At 54.0% G+C, this 18,433-nt stretch overlaps 7 protein-coding genes and 1 non-coding gene across 8 annotated transcripts; 6 read left to right on the top strand and 2 right to left on the bottom strand.

Moving 5' to 3' along the window:
• The first annotated feature begins 216 nt into the window (after positions 1-216).
• Positions 217-1,547, top strand: HD553DRAFT_81682 (chaperone). Its single transcript, XM_046184510.1, has 6 exons — positions 217-299; positions 376-438; positions 519-626; positions 802-903; positions 1,034-1,154; positions 1,278-1,547. The coding sequence occupies exons 1-6, from the start codon at positions 297-299 to the stop codon at positions 1,343-1,345; spliced, it is 465 nt and encodes a 154-aa protein (XP_046034693.1). The 5' UTR covers positions 217-296; the 3' UTR covers positions 1,346-1,547.
• Positions 1,548-2,718: 1,171 nt separating this feature from the next.
• Positions 2,719-4,653, bottom strand: HD553DRAFT_315558 (uncharacterized protein). The gene is made up of 5 exons (XM_046180506.1): positions 4,422-4,653; positions 4,222-4,322; positions 3,632-4,144; positions 3,166-3,550; positions 2,719-3,080 (listed from the first exon to the last, which is right to left on the bottom strand). The coding sequence occupies exons 1-5, from the start codon at positions 4,612-4,614 to the stop codon at positions 2,935-2,937; spliced, it is 1,338 nt and encodes a 445-aa protein (XP_046034692.1). The 5' UTR covers positions 4,615-4,653; the 3' UTR covers positions 2,719-2,934.
• A 50-nt stretch (positions 4,654-4,703) lies between these two features.
• HD553DRAFT_315557 (kinase-like domain-containing protein) lies at positions 4,704-6,842 on the bottom strand. The gene is made up of 4 exons (XM_046180505.1): positions 6,709-6,842; positions 5,716-6,602; positions 5,071-5,587; positions 4,704-5,004 (listed from the first exon to the last, which is right to left on the bottom strand). Exons 1-4 carry the CDS (start codon positions 6,775-6,777, stop codon positions 4,750-4,752), a joined length of 1,728 nt encoding a protein of 575 aa, XP_046034691.1. The 5' UTR covers positions 6,778-6,842; the 3' UTR covers positions 4,704-4,749.
• Positions 6,843-7,215: 373 nt separating this feature from the next.
• Positions 7,216-8,555, top strand: HD553DRAFT_315553 (uncharacterized protein). The gene is made up of 3 exons (XM_046180504.1): positions 7,216-7,709; positions 7,774-7,978; positions 8,059-8,555. The coding sequence occupies exons 1-3, from the start codon at positions 7,492-7,494 to the stop codon at positions 8,326-8,328; spliced, it is 693 nt and encodes a 230-aa protein (XP_046034690.1). The 5' UTR covers positions 7,216-7,491; the 3' UTR covers positions 8,329-8,555.
• Positions 8,556-8,727: 172 nt separating this feature from the next.
• Positions 8,728-10,106, top strand: HD553DRAFT_315551 (uncharacterized protein). The gene is made up of 5 exons (XM_046180503.1): positions 8,728-8,927; positions 9,033-9,111; positions 9,200-9,206; positions 9,292-9,431; positions 9,615-10,106. Exons 1-5 carry the CDS (start codon positions 8,793-8,795, stop codon positions 10,010-10,012), a joined length of 759 nt encoding a protein of 252 aa, XP_046034689.1. The 5' UTR covers positions 8,728-8,792; the 3' UTR covers positions 10,013-10,106.
• Positions 10,107-10,217: 111 nt separating this feature from the next.
• HD553DRAFT_315550 (uncharacterized protein) lies at positions 10,218-13,801 on the top strand. Its single transcript, XM_046180502.1, has 2 exons — positions 10,218-10,595; positions 10,684-13,801. The coding sequence occupies exons 1-2, from the start codon at positions 10,289-10,291 to the stop codon at positions 13,512-13,514; spliced, it is 3,138 nt and encodes a 1,045-aa protein (XP_046034688.1). The 5' UTR covers positions 10,218-10,288; the 3' UTR covers positions 13,515-13,801.
• A 975-nt stretch (positions 13,802-14,776) lies between these two features.
• On the top strand, positions 14,777-14,872 carry HD553DRAFT_t84. Its single transcript has one exon. It is a non-coding gene; the product is annotated as a tRNA-Asn (tRNA).
• A 674-nt stretch (positions 14,873-15,546) lies between these two features.
• Positions 15,547-18,084, top strand: HD553DRAFT_344132 (uncharacterized protein; the record flags this gene model as incomplete). The annotated part of the gene is made up of 2 exons (XM_046182950.1): positions 15,547-16,857; positions 16,924-18,084. The coding sequence occupies 2 exons, from the start codon at positions 15,547-15,549 to the stop codon at positions 18,082-18,084; spliced, it is 2,472 nt and encodes an 823-aa protein (XP_046034687.1).
• Positions 18,085-18,433: the final 349 nt, after the last annotated feature.

Below are 18,433 nucleotides of genomic sequence, written 5' to 3'. Positions count from 1 at the left end.
ATCGCAATAGGATGATCATGATGCACCATATGATGAGTGGTTGCGGTTTCGGAGGCAGATATAGTTCCGAAGATCAGCGGACATCCGGCTGAAAGCGTCGTCACAATAAACGACATGATGTCCGTGTGTAGTCACCCGCGGGGAGCTTGCTCATCGTCAGCGATCAAGCAGCAAGCAGTAAGCAGCAGCCATCACCGAGCTTAGAATGTCGACCTCGATAACGTTGCGTGTAACATCTAGGACGACAAACCTTTTGATAGTCAATCATTCCAAATCAATCTACAGCGAACTTCAACATGGTAAGCTGGGCAGCTGTTTCTCTATAACACTCAAGCGGACGATCAGTAGCTAAGCATAGCTCCCTTTCTTTACCAGTCATACCGTATCGTACCCCCCTCGCTAGCAGCATCAGACTCTGCCCACGTCGTCTCGCACAAGGTGAGTCAGCCCCGTTATTCCTTGGAGAGTCTCAATCTGTACAGTTAGCTGACGTTAATGTTACGCCTATGAATCTGCAGGATGTGGCCAACCCGCAGACCGGGACGAGAGATACCTTGAGGCACGGTTTGAAGTCAGGGAACGGGGATGCTGGGACCGTACATGCCTTGCAGTCGAGGTTGGAGCAGGTCAGTCTTCTCTCTCTGTTTCTATCTGACTGCGTCCTTTGTGGAGGATGCCTGACACGACACTTTGTCATCTGCTTCGTTCCGATTCATGATCTTCCTTTGGCCTTGCTCCTCTGCGGAATATATCTCACATCATATCGCCTCATCGATCTTCACTACCGCTCGTCATCAATAGTGGCAAGCCACCCAAACTCAGATGAAGATGACTCTGCAGCGTAACGTCTACGGGATCGCCCTCCCTCTCCGAACTATGATGGAGAAGAACCTGGTCGCCGAGGTGAGTCCCCTCGCACTTTTTCTCCTTTTCCCTCCTACCTTTGATCTCCGAGCTGACCAACGAAATCATCTCTATCTGCTTTTGCTGCGACTGTTCCCCTTGCTGCGTTGTTCCGGGACGACAGACGCAGGACAACCACTTCCCCGCCCTGACAGCTTCCGAACTCCCCCTCGGAGGTAGCATGGACATCCACGCAGAGATCTTGGCTGGGACGGACGAGAGCATCGACGTCGGCGATTTCATGTCGGGCGGTAAGTCTCACTTTCGGGTCTTGCTCTTCTATCTGGACTTCGAGTCGATCGCTTTCCGCGTTGTGATGATATTCTTGCACGGTGGCTGATGATTTTTCGATCTGACGTGTGTGATACTTCTAGGTGCGCTGCCGAAGGAGACGGTCGATATCCACAGCGCCATGGAGAAGCGAAAGGGGATGACCAAGTAGACCCAATCCGACCCGGACCGGTCTGTCCGATCACCATCTACCCGGCGCGGAGGCAGGGATCCGAATCGGACGGGAGGCGTTGTATCTATGATCGATGTGCACGGCACTTGTTTTGTGCTCCCTTCCCCTTCCTTTATGATGAACCATTTACGAATGTCCTTGCGACTCGTTCGGCCGGAACACGAAGAGCGAAAAGCCAGTCAGGGGAGAAAGCAAGAGAGATACTTGCCTCGACGCAAGGAGTTCCTGCATTCCTAAACTCCTCAGCCAATCCATGTCTGTTCGGCCTTGTTCGCAGCATAGGACAACCCATACGACAGATGGTCGATACTCAATGCGACGGATCTTTGCTGTCGAGAGCAAAATAGCCGAAAGAGGGGAGCCGTGGGCTCGAGTGAAGACGGATGATGATTTCCGCAAGACTAGAACAGCCATGCGCAATGATCTGGAAGGACGGATATCCCCTTGACATTCATAGGCAAAGTCTGTCTTGCGCTGGCCGTAAGCACGTTCTTGAGCACTTGTTCTCGGACGCTGTCGCTGATGAGAACTTTAGAGCTGCAGTTCTCGATGCATGGTGTCAGCGTTTCGGCTTCACCGATCTCGAGTTGCCCGCCGAGTCCGCTGACGGCCCGCAACTGTCAGCTAGAGCCAAACGAGAAATTCAGCTAGAGACTCTCAGCCAGTACATTGGCATCCGTGTTTAACACACTGGCCTCTCGTGCCAAGCAGAGATTGCAGAAGAAATGAAGACCAGGCGCGCGCCGTTCTCTCGACTGTTGCGCCTGTTTGATGAATGACAGTTTGGTGTGCTAAAGGCTTTTGGTGGGCCCCGTTCTACTTGTGGGAGTCATGACTTAGTCCACCTTTTCTACCAAGACCTTCACGGTGTATCCCTTTCCAAATTCGGGTTATTAATGCTCAGACATTACAACAACCTCTCCTATAATGTCCAAGTCAAGATCAACCACCTTGTCAGCTCCTACTTCCAGTGTATCTATCTTATCAGGAACATTGTTTCTTTATTCAAAGAAAAGAGCAATGACACTTCTATGGCTATACTGCCTGATTACTACAGACCCCTCACAAGAGACCATGCGCATGGGAAAATATTTGACAGGGACTCTCCGCAAGTGCTCATCTAGCTAGTTGTCTAGCTAGTCACGTAATCGAGTGAGTCGATGTTCGGATCAATCCACCGGTCCATCCATTTATTGGGTTTACGAACGGTGAACAACCATCGATCCGTCTTTGCTCCTCTCTCGTTACATTGTGAAGCGGACTCGGGATAGCGCGCTGGCAACTTGAAATCACGATCTTACCGCACCATCCTGCGCTAACATTTTGCGGTTTCAGGTTGAATGACGAGCCAGTCTCCAATGTCGGGATGTCATAAACGATCAAGATATTTTCCCTGCCTATCCGCATGGTCGCGATTCGTGACCTCTGCCTGCTCTTCCCCTCACAACTCGATCAGGTACGCAACACGAATCCTCACGAGCCACTCGATCATACACATTCAATTCTTATCGAATCATCAGATCGCGCATTAAAAAACAACTATAGACCAAATCATGATTCACGTCCTCCTAAGCCTTGCCCTCCCTCTTCTGCTTCCATACGTTCCCGGCCAGACCTTCGACGGCGCTCAGACTGATCAGACCCGAGACGATCCCTGCTACGATCTTTCGGTCCCACACCCTTCGGTCCCAGTTCTGGTATCCGAGGTAGCCGACTGCACGAGCATAACACGAGAGGCAATAGGGTGAGTATGCGTAGACGACAAGTGATGATGCCGCGGGAGAACACCCCGGACTCACCAGCTCCGAGGACGGCAACGTTGACGGCACCCAACAATCCACCGGCAACACCAGGCCTCAAGATGACCTCTCTCGCATTGACGTAAAACTTGCTTCCCTCCTGCTTGGCTCGGGCGATCTCCTCCTTGCCCTCTGGCGTCTGGGCAAACTGTTCAGCGACAACACCCTCGATTCCGAAGAGGGCGAGGACGGAAGCGGCGGTGGCGCCGACATAGTTTCGGTCCCAAGGGACGTTTCGTCGGGTGTAGGCGTAGTAACCGATCGTTCCAAGGAGACCGACGTTGGCTACTCCCATCAGACCGCCGAGGGCGCCCGGTCGGAGGACGAGCTCCTTGGCACGTTCAATGTACTGAGCGGCGACGTTCTCGGCGTGCTGGATCTCGGCCTGAAAGTGTAACGAAAACAGAACGGTGATTATCATCAGTAAAGGAGGAAACGCGCAATTCGTCGACCGACCCGCTCTCACCTTGGCCTCTCGCTTCAACTGCTTGGCCTTCTTCTCGACGTCGTTGGCGACCTCCTTGGTCTTCTCGGCAGCGTCATCCACGAGCTCCTTGCCCTTGACCTCGGCGTCCCTCGCCAACTGCTTGCTGGCCCCCTTGACCTCCTTGGCGGTCTCCTCGACCTTGTCGGCGGCACGTTCGGCCTTCTTCTCGACGTCCCTGGCGGCAGCCTTACCCTTGGCTTCGGCGTCCTTGGCTACCTGTTTACCCTTCTCTTCGGCATCCTTGGCGGTCTGCTTGCCCTTTTCGACAGACTCGTCGACCTTCTTGCCGACCTCTTGGGCAGAGGGGACCTTGATCTCGGAACCCTTGGGGGCGTCGGTAGCCTTGGGAGCAGAGGAAGAGGTGGAGGGGTTGGTGTTGGCAGGGTCGTTGGGAGCGGGGCTCGAGTTGAGGTCGAGAGGTTGGAGGGTCTCGGCCTTGACGGGCTCGGCCGGGGCGGGGTGCTCGAAGGTCTCTCGGTCGATCACCTGGACCTGCGGAGCGGAAATATCGTGGTTTCACTCGTCAGCACGACCAGCGCAGCTGAAGTCACCAGCACAGAAACACATACTCCGTGATCGCCAATTCCGTGCTGAGCAGGGGTCTCGCCCTCAAAGTGCTGACCCTCAAGCAGAGCCTGGTCAGGGTGAGGTTGCTCCGACTCGGGAGGAGCTACATAGATCGAAAAGAGAGCGAATCGACGTCAGTTCAGGATGCTCAGTCTACCCTTGATAACCGTAAACCGATATGGCGGGGTATCGCGTGACTTACCGTTCTTCTTTGCGACGTCGGCCCAGGACATTGTAGTGTGTTGTTGATTTGCGGGTTGAGCGAAATTAGGAGACAGAGAGAGGGAGAGAGATGTGTAATAGAACGTCAAGGTGCAAGGTAGTGCAGGATGCAGGATGTCGTCTGATCTCTCTGATGAAACCCAAGGGCATATAGGCGACCAATTACCAACCATGACGAGCAATGACGGCGGACGAACGAACGGGGGCGGAAGCGAAAACAAAGAGAGAGAACGACGGAGAAATGACGTAGATCACACATCGTCACGCGCGTCATCACGGCCCGATTCACTTTCTCACGCTAAGGCAAACTAAAACTCGTATGCATCACGTGACAGTAGACTCTCCCTCAACCTCGACATCGTCGCTCGTTCGCTCGGCTCTAACCGGATCAACGAGTTCAACACGTCCGACCAGTCCACCCCAGCACATCCGTCGTCATCGTCCTTCTGGATGGTATTACCGCAATCATCATCCTGCGGGAGGAAGGGCAGGACGTCGACCAAAGGGACCTTGCGTCGGGGTTCGAACGATACTTTGCCCGCGTCCGGCAACGAACCGAAAGACTGGCGAGTGCGACAGACCGAACATTAGCTCGACCTCTCTCCTCCAATTCTTGGCCGTAGACTGACCTTCCACTCCCCACCCCCTTCCGACCCCGGAGTGCCCATCACCCGGAATATACTCCAGGCCAGCCCGATCTCACCCGACTCGCCGTCAAAGAGCTTCTGGCGTTTCCACCTGCCACGGGTGTCGTCGCTCGGAGCCACGTGATTGGTCGGAGGTCGAGAGGATGTTTTCTGCTTGATGTTCGCGCTCCGTCCGGACCGGTGAAAGAGGGGCACGATCGGGTCGTCCAACGCGTCACTCTCGGTGTCCTCGCTTGCGTCCTCGCTATCTTCCTCTTCCTCTCTCGGTCGTTGCAGCTTGTACCCCTCTCTCCCTCTTCCATCCGACCGTTCCCTATCTGCCTCATCCGCCGCACACCCCACCTGATCAGACCCATCGCGGATCCCATTCCCATTTCCTTCAGGCAACCAGACGAACCCAGTGAAGAACCCCGCTAGGGTACACCCCAACGCCCAGGAGTCGAGCGCGTACGGATCGTACTGCGTATGGGAGAAGAGGAGTTCGGGCGGTCGGTAGGCGCTGTAAGTTCCCAATTCAATCGGGGGGCGAAGAACAGGGAAGTGGTATAGACAGTAGGTGAGACTTTCGTTAGGTCCCGTTTGCGATAGAGGAACGAGGAAGGGTGTGTGTAAGGGGGCTAGACTTACCCGCTTCCGACCTGTAAGATGAATCCCTGTCCATCTCCTTTTCCTCTTGGACCTCCGCCTAGATCTCCACCTAGATCGTCACCTTCACCTCTATCGGAACCGTCCTGTTCTGTATCGTCAGCCCTATCAAGCTCCACTCCTCCTCGTTGAGTCACGCGAGGACCCGCAGCGGAACGGGCTCGGATGCTCGACTCCCCCAAGCTCGGTTGTAAGGAGATCCCAAAATCGATCAGCTTGACCGTTATCCTCGGCAGTCGAATCTTGGTTGTAAGTCTCGTTTCCGAGTCCGATGGGTCGGAGTTTCCGCGGTCGGTAGGATCGGGGGTGTCTTGTGGTTCCTGTACATCGAAGTTGCCGTCGTCTACATCTAGCAAGACATTCGAGGGTTTGATATCCCGATGAGCGATCCCTCTCGCATGTAAGTAAGCCAACGCAGCGACGAGCTGGGCGGTTATGATGGTTGTTATGTGCTCGAACGTTCGACGGCGGATCGAGGGAGGCCGATATCGTTGTGAAGATGAGTCCGGCAGAGATGATGGTATCGGCGTCGGTGGAATGTCCAGTCCAAATTCCCGGCTGAGGATGGAGGGCGGTGGTAATCTCGCTGGCAACCCACCGTGACCTTGTTCCTGCTGTCTTTCTTGCAACAAGCCGTCTAGAAAATTCACCTCCCCGCCCGTCTGCTCCGCGCTTGACCCGAAGTGTGTATCCCCAGGCTCGTCTCCGTCCCTCGGTTCGGCAATATCTTCATATCCAGGATAATCCCCCGGCGCAAACCGAGGATCATCCAATAGGTCCTGTAGTGTCCATTTGTAGTACGGGAAGACGAGCTCCCATGCCTTTCTCTGCGGGTGCGGGATTAGGGTGTGATGCAGCAGGCGGATGATCTGAGGGGTTGCTACGGTAAATTCGCACCGACATATCAGTCCACGATACTGACACTGGGTTATAGCAGAAGGTGGTATATGATGACGGTATGATAAGAAGACTCACGTTTGGGTGATTCAGGTTACACAGGAGGTGGATCTCTTGATGTACGTCGTGAGGAGACAAGACGGCCATCTCTACCGGTACAGACTTGATGCAGTATCCTCTGCCTCTTTGTTCAAGAGTTCCAACATCCTGATCGTGACAATCCTCGAGTCGACGACGGATCTCAGGGTCGAGCTCTGACCAGGAGAGGTGGTAGACGGTCGAGTGCGTGCCTGAGCGTGGTTTGGGTCGATATCAGTGCGTATTCATCCGGGATCGAGGAAGAAGACTCACCTTGTGCTATTCTTCTCATGCCTACCTACGTTGTCTTGATAGAACGATGAGCTGGCTTTTATGAAGAGCTGGAGCAGTGACTATTACCACTCAAGGCAGCAAGATGGAGATGTCGATATGGCGATCATCGCCGAAAGATGCGCGTCGCCCCCCTTCCGTCGACCTCAATCCCCGAGCTCGGTAAAGCAATCCTTCGACATCGCTACCCTCGCTACCCTCATCATTAACGACTCCCGACGACGTAGAGGTGGGAAAATGAAGCCGGATCAATTCTAGGCCCGAAGCTTGCTTTGAACACTGGGTGAAGACGTTTCGCTGAGGATACCAGCCTCGCCCATATTCCAGGAGAATCATCAGAGTTGGTGCCGGCTCACCACGCAACGATCCGAGAGGCCGCGTCATCTGGCGAGGTGTCGACCTCATATAATACATCTTCGAAGCCCTCAGTCAAAAAAGACGGCAATATCTGCATGTTAATCCACTGAAACCAACTGTACATTCAGCCTAACGATGAAAGTAATCGTCACCGGTACGACTGGCTATATCGGCCAACAAGTCCTCGCTCGCTGCGTCGTGGACCCTAGGATCACCTCGATCATCGCTCTCAGTCGTCGACCCTTGCCGCAATACGACCACGAACCCAGAGTGACCGTTCAGATCGTCCCCGATTTTGCCCACTTCGACGATGATATGATCCAGACCTGGAAGTCTGCCGGAGCGTGTCTCTGGTGAGCTTGCCAAGCTCGCAAACTGGTCACTTCGCACATTGCTTAACGCTCAAGGTCACGGCAGGTGCCTAGGACTAGCCATGCCTCCAACCCCCGAAATCGCCCACCTGCTCGCCTTTACCTACCCACAAGCGTTCTTGGACACCTTTGCACGCATATCTACTGAGAAGGATCTCCTCGGGTTCAAGTTTGTCTCTCTTAGCGGAGCGCTTGTGGAGAAGGATCAGTCCCGGTCGCTCTGGTTCTTGGATCAAGAGCGGAAAGTCCGGGTGAGCCCATCCGATCGCAGCGACAAAGTAACGAAACGTTATCCTCGACTGAGCCGACTGGTGATGGTAACGCTTCGTAGGGTCAGAACGAGCTCCGGGTTCTCACCGATACCTTTTCCCACCCACTCATCCCGTCCGTGGTCGTTCGGCCGGGTGTGGTCCTTACTTCGTCTTTGACTTCCAACATCATCGGCCTTGTCGGCCCTGCTATACAGAACGCTGTACTAGCGGCTGCTATCGTCGATATCGGGATCGCCGGCATAGAGAGAGATGAAACGGTCGAGTGGCAAGGACGATGTGTGGAGAATGTCGAGCTTGTGCGGCGAGGCAAGGCTGTTTTGAGACGGTGATAGGTATCCAGGCTGCTTGAGTTCGCAACTCGGGATTCCATATGACGAGCTTTCATGTGCCCGTTTGTACGACCTCATGTTTGAACACCTCGGAACGCCGATAATATAAGCATTATGCGGACTTTCCGGCTGTCTGCCACCGCTTTACGATCTTTCTGCTGTGTCACATTCTGTATCCACCTTACGCCGACCAATGATAGCGAAAAGCTCAGCATGTGCGGATAGGTATTCTGTCAAAAGCAGAGAATACTAGCTGCTAGCTGCTAGCTGAGGCCGAGAATCCATCGAAGTTTGGTCGTTTTCGCGTTCAAACGCGTCGCGTCAATCAGCTAAAGTGTCAAAGTTCGTGTTCCGGGGTTATCAAATCGTCAAGATCGTCAACCTTCCGACTGACTCTATCGACCTTCTCGGCTTTCTCGTCTTCCGTCCACAGCTTCTCACCTCGGTCCTATCCAGTAGCTACAATGCCTCGACCAGCTGCCCCGCCCGCCGCTGTCGATCCACGGAAAGCTGCTCAAGCCCAGCAAGACCTAGCCATGGCCGGGTTGGGCGATTTCGACCTCCCGCGGACGACGGTGACGAGGTTGGCGAGATCGCAGGTGAGTGGACAGATCGTCATTTATGTTTATCGAAGAGATAAGGCAGCTCACGCAAGTATGATCATGGACGTTTGGTTCGTCAATTCGGCTCTGCGTGGACGACAGGTCGGAGATTCGGCAAAGTTGTCACAGGATGTCATCTCGGCACTCATTAAATCGTCGACCGTGTTCATCAATTATCTCGGTCAGTCGCTATTCTCTACATATAACCAGAAGGGAGAAAGGTGCTGATCGATTCTTCTTCATCTCGTTTTTCTCTCTCTCTTCTGCAGCTGCTGCGTAAGTACCTACCCGTCTCGACTATCTGTGACCCAGAAACCAATACTCATCTCCCTCGCCTGTCTTACCTCGAACCGCTACACAGCGCTCACGACCACGCAGACTCGTCCGGCCGAAAGACAGTAGCCTATCAGGACGTCTTCCAGGCCCTCTCTATGATCCAGTATGGCGGGAGCGAGGAAGGGGTGGCTTTGATGGAGGAAGTGTTGACTGATGAGATCAACGGTCAGTAGATTTTCCTGACTCGACATCTTAGATATCTGCTTGAGTATATGATAGGATGCTGAAGCGATTGGATTGCCTGTGTTGACTTTATCTCGATTCACTCTGCATCCAAAACCTTGACATCGACCTCGAAATGAATGAAACATGCGCGTAACAATATCACTTCCCCTGCAAACTACTCAGCCTGGGATGCGATCCAGAAACAAGCCAAGAACAAACCGCCCGGAGAGAGCAGCCGAGGTAGGAACAACTTCAAATCAAAGTCCGCTTCAGGTTCAGGTCTAGGGGACGCAAGCAACGGGAATGGGAATGGGGATGGCGATGAGAACGGCGATGGAGATCAAGACGAGGAGGAAGAGGAGGAGGAGGAACAACAGGAGGAGCAGGAAGAGGAAGAGGGGATGGATCTTGACAAGGAGAGGGACGGTGCTGCCAGATCAAGACCGGTAGAAGCCGATCAAGGGAATGCCGATGCAGGAATCGATCACGCAGAGGCGGCAGAAGCGGTGAATGTGGCATCGAGTAGAGGGGCGACGGAAGAGGGTGATGATGTGACCATGGCCTCGGAGCCGGAGGACTGAGCAACCCGTGTGGGACGCTGCGACGAACTTGTAGCTATATAACGATGGTCATGACGACGTTACGTTTCGAATCAGTGTCAAACCGGAACGCCGACTTTTAACCTTTTCACGTGACTTATGGATCGCGAGAGTTGCTTCAGAAAGTGACGAAGATCGATTCCAGGCTAGACTTCGACAACCTATGCATTCCCATAACCAAGTAGCTCGAACAACGATAAACAACCAACTTGGACCATCTTCTGTGGAATCTGCGGCACTCTTAGTACTCTGCAAATCATGCCACCAGGTGTTGGGCTCCCATACGACCCGTCCGACCTATCCCAGCATATTCACGCCCAACTCGAGGGACTCGGCGAGCTCGCGATCTATTTGACCCGGTCGGTCTCGACTAGAGGTGCAGCTTCAGCAGGCCCGAGCCAGGTCAAAGCGGCTTCTACAGAAAACACAGAGGCGGGAAGGACGGAGAAGAAAGAACAGATCGCCGAGATGGAAGTGGCGCTCAGAAGGGTTCATTTGGGGGACGAATGGTGGGTGGACATGACCGAACAAGAGATGTTGGGGTATCTCGAACGCAAGGAGAAGGGTGAGTGTCAGCTTTCGGCTACAAACAGTCTAAAGTCGAGTAGTCTTCTCAATGAGCTGATCCTTGGGGTACGACTGCCGTCTTACAGCTCTCAAAGATCTGCAAGAACGGATACGGAATGCTTCTTATCCCAGAGTAGAATTGCAGAAGGTCGACATGGACGTTCAACCGAAGCTGGGACTAGCAGAAGCAGCCAGTATCCAGACGAATGGGCTTGAATCCGAGGACGAACCTGTCCCTACGACAATATCCATGTCATCAACGGATCTAATCACGGACAAACATTCAGAAAGCTCTTCTGACGAGGACGCTGACGACTCTGACGATGAGGATGACCAACTTCCCAGGCCTACGAAGCTCATTCCCGCTGCAGATCAACCTCAACCCCGGTCTCAGGGAGAAGGAGACAAAGAAGAGCCTGCTCGCGGGGTACGGGACATCTCCAAAGCCATAGAAACCCTGCCCGAAACCCTTCGAGGTCCCTTGAAAGAGATCTTGGGGGCGAAAGATGGGAACGAGGTGATCAATGAGGAAGGATTACCGGTCATCGATATCAGGGAGGAGGTGAAAGCGGGTCAAGGTCAGGGCGGAAAGGTGGATGGCGGTGCGGATATAAGCGAGGGTGATACGTCAGGGAAAGCGGAGGAAGCGGGAGGTGCGAAGAAGGAGGAAGATGACTATTGGTCAGCGGCTGCTGTGGCCAGGAGGAAGAAGTTGCGGGAACGCTTGTTTGACTCGGACGACCCTGATGAGGATGAGGACGAGGATGAAAATCGATCACGCTCTAAGAAATCGCCGAAAGCTGCAGCGACACAGCCGGTTGTTGAGGACGAGCCTATGACAGCACCAGCCAAGCCGGGCTTCATGCTCGCCGCGAGGGAACTGAAGCATTCGACACCAGAAGATCGGGCTACCATCGACCTGGTCGAGAAGATTCCTGATATCAAGGAACGGGCTTCGAGGCTGGACAAGGGGAAAGGCAAAGCGGTGTCGGATTCGTCCCCGTCGCCAGGTGATGAGGAGAATGAGTCCGCTCCCGTTCCTCAACGGAGAAAGAGCGTGACGTTTGCAGCTCAGGCCAAAGTACGGACCTACGAGAAAGGGGAAGCTATTCCGATCATGAACAAACCCGTCGACGAGGACGGATTGACGAAAGAGCCCGCCCATATCGCACCGAAAACTACGACGACAGCGAAACCCGGTAACGACAAGCTGTTTAGTGGGTTCAAGAAGGGGTTCCTCAATGGAAGCCAAAAGACGTCGTCAGCCTTGCCTACCAGGGTGGTCGCATCGCCTAAGGTCTCGTTGAGCAAGAGCAGTACTAAGATCGAGATGGTTGAGGACGTCTCCGCTCCCACCGTTTCGATAAAGACGGCTCAAGTGGCTTCACAGCGCAAGATGGCTAGCGCCCCTTCTGCTTCCTCGTCTGCGCCTTTTCGTTCGGAGATCGTGATGGACCCTGATTTCGCGTTGCCTGCGGATCTCCAGGCCCAGCTGGATCAGATGACCGGAGAGCCACCTTTACCCCTGCCGGATACTTTGCAACCCCTCGCTCCGTCTCACGATGACGCTAGTGGTACGCAGAGTGGCAAGGGAAAGAGTCTGTTTGCGATGAGGAACAAGGCGTTGGCGAACGGGTTGATACCAGGACGAAATGCTTCCAACACGAGCGCACCGCCACCAGAGGGAGATTCGACGAACGGAAACGGGACTGTTGGAACGGGTGCGAGCCGGTTCGATCGAGCGGGCGATCCGATCAAGTTCAAGGTGGTCGAGAAGCCGCCTCGGCCGGTAGTTGAGAAACGCGCTGTGCCCGAAATCGCCGAGATGAAGCCGTTGAAAGTCGCACCGAAGCGAAAAGAGGCGATTGGAGGGATCGTTGAGCGAAGCGCTCCGTCTAAACCGCGTAATGTCGATGCGGGAGAAGCGATCCCTTTGCCTAGCCCTGAGTCCATCACTGGTCAAAAGGTACAGGCGACTCAGCTGCAGGAGCAACTCGATCAGGCTAATGGCAATGGGCGCGAGGACGCGCCAGAAGCACCGGCCGACGACGATAGTGCCGAAGAGGATGACGACGTCGATTCGAACAAATCGTACGAATACTCGGATACCGAGTCGGTCAACTTCGACATGGACCGAGGATTGCTGGCAAGGGAAGCCGCGATGGCGTACCATCAGAAGCGTAGTGCTCTCGGACGAAAGGCCCTTGGAGGATGGACCGGCGTGGTGGACGAGGACGGCAAGACCGGGTTTTACAGCGACGAGGTGGACGAGGCGCAGATCAAGAGCGAAGCGGTCTCGTTTGGCGAGAAGCTCTTGCCACGTGCGAATCTGCGCAGTTTCGACGTAAGCAAAGAGGACGAGGATGATGATGATATTCCGTCTGTCAGCCTGCCCACCATCATACCAGGCGTGGATAACCTGCCATCGATGATCAGGGTCGGCAAGCTTGAAAATGGCAACCTGATCCTCCAGGCCGAGGATGAATCTGAAGACGAATTCGCTGACGCTCCCGAAGGTCTCAAGCGAGAGACGGAGGAGCAAAAGGCATGGCGAGCTGATTTCCGCGACAAGATGGCTGCCAAGAACAAGAAGAAGGAGATTGTCGCTCGGCTTGGCAAGGGGGAGGTGGAAGAGATGATTAGGGAAGACGAAGCGAGGGAAACTCAGGCCAAGGCTATGAGGGTGGTCAAGAACCATGATAACGTTGCGCCGAAAGTCAGGGAGGAAGTCGCGCCGCAGCAGAACCCCGTTGAAGAGGTGGTTACCGAGCGGAAGAGCAAAACTCCCTTGGTCGGTTCGATCAAGGAGAAGGGTAGCATCATAGAGGCGAAAGCGGAGGAGGAGCCGGTAGTCGATAAGCCCAAAAAGGTTTCGCGCTTCAAAGCCGCCAGGATGGCTGGTAACGGCAATGTTTAGATGTCTACGTGTTTTGTATCGTCTAACGACACAACGCCTATCAGCTTGACATATCCTGTTCAAACTCTATCCACATGATCATGCATCGCTGTCATAACCGCTTGGACATAGTCGTTCATGAAACATCCCTACCCTGCGAAGGTCAGCGTAGTTGACACCCGCGTCCTGACGATATTACACAAACGGATCGGCACCGCTTTGCTATCAAAGCCCACCTCAAACCGGAATTTGTAGATCTACCTTGCTGCTCTTCTCTTCTTACTTGTCTCTGTTACCCGAATCCCGGTACTGTGAAGTCGCAGCTAACATATGATGAAATCCCCAATTGACCTGCATACTTCGTGCACCTTTATTTCGAGGTGTGAACTGCTCGTCTGTCTTCCCTCCCGATAGTTCAGAGGGTCTCCATGAGTCGTTTCTTTGGAGTCAACATGCTGGAACTGAAATTCGTCATGCAATTGCAGTTGCGCTACCTCACGATGGGGCCCCGTCAGACTCATCGACCAACAGCTCTCCAGCTACGCCGCTGGGTCACCCGGCTGTGCAATCCTGTGCAACCTACAGGCTGTATGCCTGCTCAAATGGACCCAATTCGATTGGTATCCGCATCGTGTTCAAGTCAAATCGTCTAGGCGCATTCATTTGCACCTTTTTGTTTCCAGCGCGCCGTGTCTTCCTTGGTCACAATCGCCATCGATGACGTCGAAGAGTATAGCACGCTCGTGCAATACCAGCTTATATGCGGTCGTCGCATTATAGACTGCGCTTACTCATTGACACGGCAAGCGATGCTACCTGGGCCCGACTTCCGCCGATTTACGGATGTAGCACGTTCGGACTATCATATGGAACAGGTTGAAGGGGACTTCTTCTTGCAGCGGGTACATTTGAGACCATCCGACATACTCGATGATGAGTCTTTGTCAGGGCACGATGATATATGATGTAGACCGCTCGATTAAGGTCTGGTTGAGAATAACCTAGCGGTGCACTCAGGTCCTGATTGCAAGGGCCTGCCAAGGCCGAAGCGCAATGAAATCAGAATCGCATTTCAACCCGCAGGAAAGGGCAGAACATCATTGTTCAAATACTGTCTGGAGTTATCAGAGCCTTCCATATACCGCCGCGATCTCCAATATATCAGAACGCCCCTGGTCATTGCTACTCAAAGGAGGAGCTGGACAAACGATCAAGGATTATAGAAAGTATGGCTAGCATTGTCTATCTATCAAGTTTGTTTCCAAATTTTGGTCATCAACTATTTCTTCGTAGCACAGTGGTAGTTGCACCGAGCTGTTATTCACTTTGTGTGTCTGAATGGTACTCGGGGGTCGCAGGTTCGAGCCCTGCCGAGGAAGAAGCTTTTTGCCCGATTTGCCCTGTTTAATCCGTTTTGGCACGATAAATCTTCATAGCGTCCGGTTCAACGACTATTTCCCCCCGATGCCTTGCACATCAGTGACACTCCGCGGCGAGACCGAATCTGAGCTTAAGAAACTCGACCGAAACAGGGTGTTTCGGTCGAGTTTCGGTCGAGTTTCGCAACGCGTTTTGACACGTCATACAAGCATCAGATGAATCAGTTTGGCCAGCCCAGATTGATACAAGTAATCTGCGTCGCCCAAACAGGCGCGAGACGCGTTCCCAGATTGTACCGAGATTACCTCCGTCTAGACCTAATCTGGACACTGTTTACTATTTCGTTTGGCTATAATTTCGATATACCATACTACAACGGGGACTTAGAATTATACAATAAAAATCGCACTAGACCGTCTGCATGATCCTTCGATAAAACTTACAGCTCACCGGACTCGACGGATTGAGATTGAGGGCTTGACGAACGAAAGGCGGCCGGAGTGGACGTAGTAGCTCCTTGGGAGTGTTGATGATCTCGTCGTCCTGGTAAGCACGTCGTTCAGGTCAGCTTCATGAAGCAGGATCCATCTGACTCTGGCTTCTGAACTGACCGTAGGTTGTAGGCACATCGGAATCCACCGGCTCTCACGCTGTCCAGAACGATTCAAGCAACATGCCCCCACTATCATCGCCATTCGGTGGCCGAGGGTCGCGATCGTCTTTTAACCCACCTCTTCGGACCTCCTCTTCCTCCACCAGTCAAAGCAAACAACCCTCCTCGAACTCGACATCGCAACCAGACGCACCTGCGCAGGACTCAGGGTCGCAATCAACACAAACATCTCAGCTCAGCACGACAAGTGGAACAGCTAGCAGTCGGTCAAGCACTTACACCCGTCATGATCTCCGGCGTAGCTCTGTCGCTCCTTCCCCTTCCCCTGGATCGGCCAGCCAACCTCCGTTACGATCTGTCGACCCGTTTCCCCATACCAACTCTACCTCGGCTCCGAACGCAAGCAGTACACCAGCCCCGTTAGCTCGGGTTGCAGTTCCGAAGACGCCATCGAGAAACGCCATACCTTCCGCCCCTTATCCCTTCAACAGCCCCTCCAGCACTACTAGTAGCCGGCCTGCGACGAATCGAACGGTGACCAGACCTGCCGGCCTACCTGCCTATCAGTTGCCAGCACCCGGCCAGGCTCAGCGTGAAGCATATCAGGACCAACAAAACTTGCGGCTCGAAGTTCAAGATCTACGTACCCAATTCTCCAAGCTCAACGAGACGGTCACAACGCTCGCCCAGGCCCTTGAGGCCGCACAAGCTCGAGAGAACGCGATGGAGGAGGAGTTAACGTTCCTGCGAACTCAGGTTCTCGAGGAGGACGGACAGCTTACGAAAGGAAGGGGAAAGAAGGTGTCCGTGTCTGATCCAGACCGTTCCCTGATCACTACGTTCGTCCGGAGCGCGATCGAGGTCCTGCATGGAGGCAAGGCCTTTACCCCGTCTCCCTTTCCGAAGAGCCTAGACGACTGGCCAAGGCTGACGGCCGCCTCCGGGGAAGAGGGTGATCCGGTCATGCGATGGGACTACTCGTTAGGTGCTTGGGAGGGAGTCAACAAAGAACAGACGGCCAACCTCATCAGGGTCCTCGAGCACCAACGAAACCTTCCTCCTCTTCCATACGGTACTCACCTCGACAGCATCCCGCCGTACAACGGGAATTGCGACGTCTATGAGCGCGTCATCAAACGGCAGTTCGCCAAATACGCCAGTACCCTGCAGACCAAGCTGTCGAAAGAATGGATGTCGAGTGACGATAGAAGCGCATTGATGGATGAGATCGGCCAATTGGAGTTGGCCGAACGGGATGAGGATGACGAGGACAAGTTGGACCGACTGAAAGCAGAATTGCTGGAAAAAGACAACTTCGCTGCGGAAACCGAGGCGAAAACGTCTACGAACCTGCGGTCAAAGCTTCGGAGTGTAAGTATCGCAACAGTGTTTGACGACCCCAGTACCAACTGACATCTAGTGATTCCCGGTGTTCAGATGGCCAACGCAATCACGCAGAAACGGAAAGCTACACCCAAGTATCGAGACTCGAAATGGAATTGCCTTGACAGCGTATACGTGCAACCGGGCTTATCTGTCGAGAAGGATGAAGGCAAATTCGTGTGGTACGAGGCCGACTGGGACGCGTTTTATAGCGAGGAGTACCTGAATATTTGGAAAGAAATCAACAATTCCAAACCGAAAGGGATTAGGGCGCGGGGTGCAGATTTCACGCAACCCACCGATGGTGCTGTTCGGCTTCCCGTGCAGCCATATCTGCCGTCGGACCTGGCAGGTCTCTCCCTCTCCTTACAGCGTTGGATGATTCATCCAGAGATCCTGTCCGAGCCAGAGTGGGAAGACTTCGTCAGCGCCTACGTGGTCCCCGTCGACTTCCCCACCGATCCTGCAGACGTATGCAAACTGACGTGGTGGAAAGACCACTCGATGGCGTTTGCGAAAACCCCAGCCGCACCTGCTCCTGCGTCCCACACCGCGAAGAAGAGGAAGCTAGAAGACACCGACATCAGCGATCGCGGGCCTAGCGATAGTCCTCTCGCCCGTGTAACGCCACTCCCACTCGCCAATGGAAACGGATCGACTCAGTCCATTACCCGCACCCCTTCGGAGTCTGCTCACACTCCTGGAAGTGGGGTTGTGGTGAGCGATCGTCCGGAGGCCGGTCGTTATGGGCAACACGTACCTTCTTCTCCGGTCCGCGATGAACCCCGTCTGCTCTTCCGTGGAACTCAAGGTCAGCCGGCTCAATCTCCTTACGGTGCTCTACCCTCGGGCCCTGGTTATACTTCCCAGCAAGGCCAGCAATATCAACCACCGCAATACCATCAACAGTCGACTTACCCTATCAGTCAATACCCTCCCGCCGATTATCACATGGATTCCGTCGGCCAGCGATTTGGAATCCCCCAGCCTACCCATCACCCTCTTTATGACCCCGTGCCGGGCGACTCGAGCTACCTTCCTCAAGGACGTCCCCACCATTACGACCCCCGCTACGCTTACCAATCTCACGAAAACGTCCAACAGGCTCGTCATCCTGGTCAAAGACAGGAGGCCAGGAACGATCCGGCCTCTACGACTCACGACGAGCCCACGATCAACGAAGAATTCATCAACTACGACGGCACGCTGCATTAATTCAAAGGAAGGAGGTCAGCATGCATTCGCCAAGGCAACGCCCAGGTCGGTCTCTGTCGACCTACTATGTCATTTCATCGCATAAAATGTAGAATCTATCGACATCAACGTCATTGTATCCCGGGGACCGCCCGTAAACTGTCACTCAGCATGTCGCTATCTATCTGGGGTGTATCCCCTCATATGCCGTCCACTTCGGGAACTGGCTCTGCAGGTCCCAAGTCATTCTCGAGCCAATACTCGGGCTCGTGTCCGTCCTGTCTCGAAGGGTTGGGGAATCAGCTCAGCCCGGTGTCGAGTCGATGGGCTGGGTGACTGACCTTATCGCACGACATTGATACCAGGACCG

This window comes from Filobasidium floriforme (genome assembly GCF_021052385.1).
Source record: "Filobasidium floriforme strain CBS 6241 chromosome Unknown HD553scaffold_18, whole genome shotgun sequence".
NCBI classification, from domain to species: domain Eukaryota; kingdom Fungi; phylum Basidiomycota; class Tremellomycetes; order Filobasidiales; family Filobasidiaceae; genus Filobasidium; species Filobasidium floriforme.
This window is presented reverse-complemented; position numbering and strand designations above follow the sequence as displayed.